Source organism: Theobroma cacao, chromosome 5 (genome assembly GCF_000208745.1).
Source record: "Theobroma cacao cultivar B97-61/B2 chromosome 5, Criollo_cocoa_genome_V2, whole genome shotgun sequence".
Classification (NCBI taxonomy): domain Eukaryota; kingdom Viridiplantae; phylum Streptophyta; class Magnoliopsida; order Malvales; family Malvaceae; genus Theobroma; species Theobroma cacao.
This window is the reverse complement of record NC_030854.1, coordinates 38,558,713-38,562,669: the sequence shown is the minus strand read 5'-3', so window position 1 is coordinate 38,562,669 and position 3,957 is coordinate 38,558,713. Positions and strand designations below refer to the sequence as shown.

The 3,957-nt window shown below is 37.2% G+C and overlaps 1 protein-coding gene across 1 annotated transcript; it reads left to right on the top strand.

Annotated features, from left to right (window-relative positions):
• On the top strand, nucleotides 1-3,181 carry LOC18600518 (CST complex subunit TEN1). The gene is made up of 3 exons (XM_018120819.1): nucleotides 1-379; nucleotides 2,593-2,746; nucleotides 2,842-3,181. Exons 1-3 carry the CDS (start codon nucleotides 276-278, stop codon nucleotides 2,959-2,961), a joined length of 378 nt encoding a protein of 125 aa, XP_017976308.1. The 5' UTR covers nucleotides 1-275; the 3' UTR covers nucleotides 2,962-3,181.

Below are 3,957 nucleotides of genomic sequence, written 5' to 3'. Positions count from 1 at the left end.
GCGTGAGAGAATTTTGGATTTTGCATTTCCCTCTTCTCTTTAAACAAACGTTTCCCCCCAATTCATTTATACGGCCAAAAAAATTGCCCGCCAATTTTTTTTAATCTGTTCTTCTCTTATCTGGGTCTAAGATATAAGGTTCCTTGGTGGAACAGGTTTCCTCAACGAGTTGAGTAATTGTTAGATAATTTTATTGAACTGGGTGGGTTTATTTTTATATTCCAGGCAGAGGCAGGATTCAAAGTTCATTTTTTAACTGACTGGGTGGTAGTTTAATGGCGTCTCCTGCAATAAAACCAGGGGCATTGGTTACTTTACCAGAGCTTCGACCATCTTCCGAGTTTTTCAAGGAAGGAGCCTCACTAAGGGTAACCGGAAAGTATGAATTCTTCTCTCACAAGTTTTACCTGTCCCCTTTTCTTTTTCCTTTTATTGTATGCATTTTCTCTACTTTATTAGCAGTTCGCCGGCCCTTCACGTGGCCTTGTTTGTTCGTTTTTTTCTTTTTTTGAGATAGTCAAGGTCCAATGTACCAAAAAGTAGTAGTTTGTGTTAATATAGTGACAGTGGTTTTTGGGTTTGTGGCAACAGTGTTGGTGACATTGGTTCTTGCTGACTTGCCCAAAAATGAAGAAGAAAAAAAGGGCATGGTTGTTGCAGTGATGCGAAATTGTTAGAATTTTTGGTGTTCATGTGAGAATGGGGGTGCAGGAAGGCGATGATTGAGATGATGGTAGTAAAGTTTGATGTTATTCTGATGGTTTAGGAGGCAGAGGTGGTATGGTTATGGGGAGGTGGAGGTGGCAAAGTATGGTGGTGTTGGAGGCAGAGGAGGTCAACTTTAATATGTGAGGTGGCTTGATATTCTGGCTGTGGAGGTGGTGACAATGGCGTGAGTATGATGTTGGCAGGAGTGGTGATCTTGGTTGCATGGTAGTAGTAATTGAAAGGATAGGCAATGGTAAAGTTCATGATTGGTTTTGCTTGAAGAATTGATGCAGGACTTTGTCTAGTTGTCCACCTCACAGAAGAAATGCAGAACCCAACCTATAGATTAGACATCCGAATCTTTATATTCTCAGATTTTCCATGTCAACATGAATTTGTGAGGTGGCTCAATACTTTGGCAGTGGAGGTGGTGACAGTGGCGTGGTATTTGTTGGGTGTGGATGACAAATGAGGGAGTATGATGTTGGCAGAAGTGGTGATCTTGGTTGCATGGTTGTAGCAATTGGAAGGATGGGCAATGGTAAAGTTCATGATGGGTTTTGCTTGAAGAATTGATATAAGAATTTGTTTAGTTGTCCACCTCACAGAAGAAATGCAGAAGCCAACCTATAGATTAGGCTTCTGAATCTTTATATTCTAAGGTGTTCCATGTCTTTTGGAAATGAGGATGGATGTCATAACATATATATAAACCGAACATTTGCTTCTCAGATCCCATCTCTGTTTCCAGAGAAAAGAAAAAGGTCTACATAGGAAAAGGCTGAGATAAAAAAAAAAAGAATAAACATGAAATGAACATGCTTAGAGAATATTACATATAAAAAAGATCTTCCAGTTTCATGTCATTTGTTATTGTTATGGCCCATTATTTCTTAATAATTGCATGTCAGGTGTTATGGCCTATGGTTTCTTAGAAATAATGTTATTCTCTTGTCTGGATTTCTTTATATGTTGTGATCTCTCAGTAGCATGACAGGTCATAGAACAATAATCTGTTTCTTTATTTAATCATACCATCTGCCCTCAAAATAATTGTAATCTTGGATGATACCCTTTGAATTGATGCAGAGTTCTATTTCTAATTTTTTTAGTATCCAAGCTTATGATTTGGAGATTGTTTGGAAAAAAAATTCACAGAAGAAAACTCTAATTTAACACTAAGCTACATCATGGAAAAGACTAGTGCCCCATGCGTAAGTCTAATTTTTTGAGCCTAAACCCCATGAGAAAGTCTATTCATGGCTTATAACGAAAATCAATAATTTCTTCTCCACCAAATTTAATGCCTAAAACAAAAGTTTGTAAGAGTTTCCCTGCATCAATATTTCTCTTGTTTAGGTGTCCAAATCATACCAGGTTCGATCTCTTGATCATTCTTGCTATAAATTATTCTCAATTTTGGGGATCATCTTGAATAGGTATGAAGGGGCCAAGGAACGAAAAGTAATATGAGGAAAAGCATAGGGTTATACTTTTCTTACAGTAGTAATTTGGATATTAACTAATTTCTTTTAATCCAGCTAGATTGCCCTTTAACCAGGAAAATATCTATGGCCGGTGCCAACAAATTGGGTTAATACTATGTCTTTATGCTAATTTTTAGCATTACAGATGGTTTAGGTGCTAAGCAAGATTAATTGTAGGCAAACATATCAATGATTTTAAACAATTATTTAATGCCTTACCCAATTATATGGTGGTATTCTTGATTTGAGTGGCTGGATGATTGCACAATCAGTGTATTATTTTCCATTTGTTAGTTGCTTAATTTTTATGTTGTGATGTCATATCCATATAAAAAAAGGAAGAGAAGGAACTGGAAGTCTGTCTCAGGAGAACTTAAAAATCTTCATTCATCCCTAGGCTGCAAGAGTACTCTGTGGAGACGGCCATAGCTGTTATTGCTGATGACAGTGCCACCCTAAAGGTAGATACCCAGCACTTGAGGGAACTTAGCTTCCGAGTTGGCTCCATCTTCCAATTCATTGGTGAACTCCATATTCAACCCAACAGTGAGGTAAATTCCTATATGGCTAGGTTAAAGGCCTTCTGTTTTGCTCTCCCTATCCCCCATCCAAGACTAACATGTTCACGTTCCATGATTTATTTCAGGCAATCTTGCAGGCACGTGCTGGTAGGAATGTTGATGGTATTGACCTCAATCTCTATCATCAGGCTTTGCAGCTAGTAAGGCAGTTCCAAGCTGAGCGCGTGAACAGTGCAACTACTTAATGAAGTTTGAGATCTCAACAGACTTGCTAATGATTTTCAAGGTACTAAAGTAAACCACTAGAACTTATATCTGTCAAAAATATGGAGAGAAATTTTCATTTTTCTGTTTTTCTTAACTGTTATGCTATTGAATTGAAAACAAAGTATTTCATCCAAATTTATGCTTAGCCTTGCTGTAGCTTTAATGTTCAAGGCCTTATATATTAAAACTCTTAAGCCACTGTCTTTTCTTCTTCATGCCTTCAATGCTATGATAGATTACTTAGGTAAAAATGTGGACTTTAGTATTTAAACCTACATACAGCATAAATAATTTTGTTATTTAGTTGAATCTTAGAGCTATTGTGGCGTTATGCCCGTTGTCGAACATGGAAGCATCTTACTAGGGTGATTTTTCTCAACTAACCCTTTTCAAAGGGACAACCAAGCACCTGAGGATACAAGTTAAATAGGATTTATCTGACTGTAGCTAGGACTATAACATAACATGCTGCAATAATTTAGCGCAACAATCTTGTTCTGTTGTTGCATTTCTTTGGAACAAACATTGTTGCATTATAGTACAGCAGAGTAGGCTGGCACATTAATCATCAGTTTGGATTGGGTGCTCTTACACTAGCAAAGCCTCCAGGATATGATAATGATTGATGCAGCACATGGTTTTGTCCTGCACTTTTATGAAAAATATTTCCTGATCAACTTGTTTGATTGCATTTGGCCATTAGCGCTGTATGCTGATAGATAAACAATCAGACAAATAGCTTTTATATACAACATCTGATGATTTTAGATCTGAGTTTAACCTTGAATTAGATCTTTTTAGGGTTAAATCCTGTCAAAGGAGCATTTGAGTTCCATTTTACCAGGGTGGCCCCAAAATTCTTCAAATAATGGTTCTCTTCCAATTGACCTTAGCTGAAAAATTCTCCGAAAAGGGCAACTTGATTCAGTATAATCCAGTAGAAGGTTTGTTATGCATGTCAGTGAGTTAGAAAC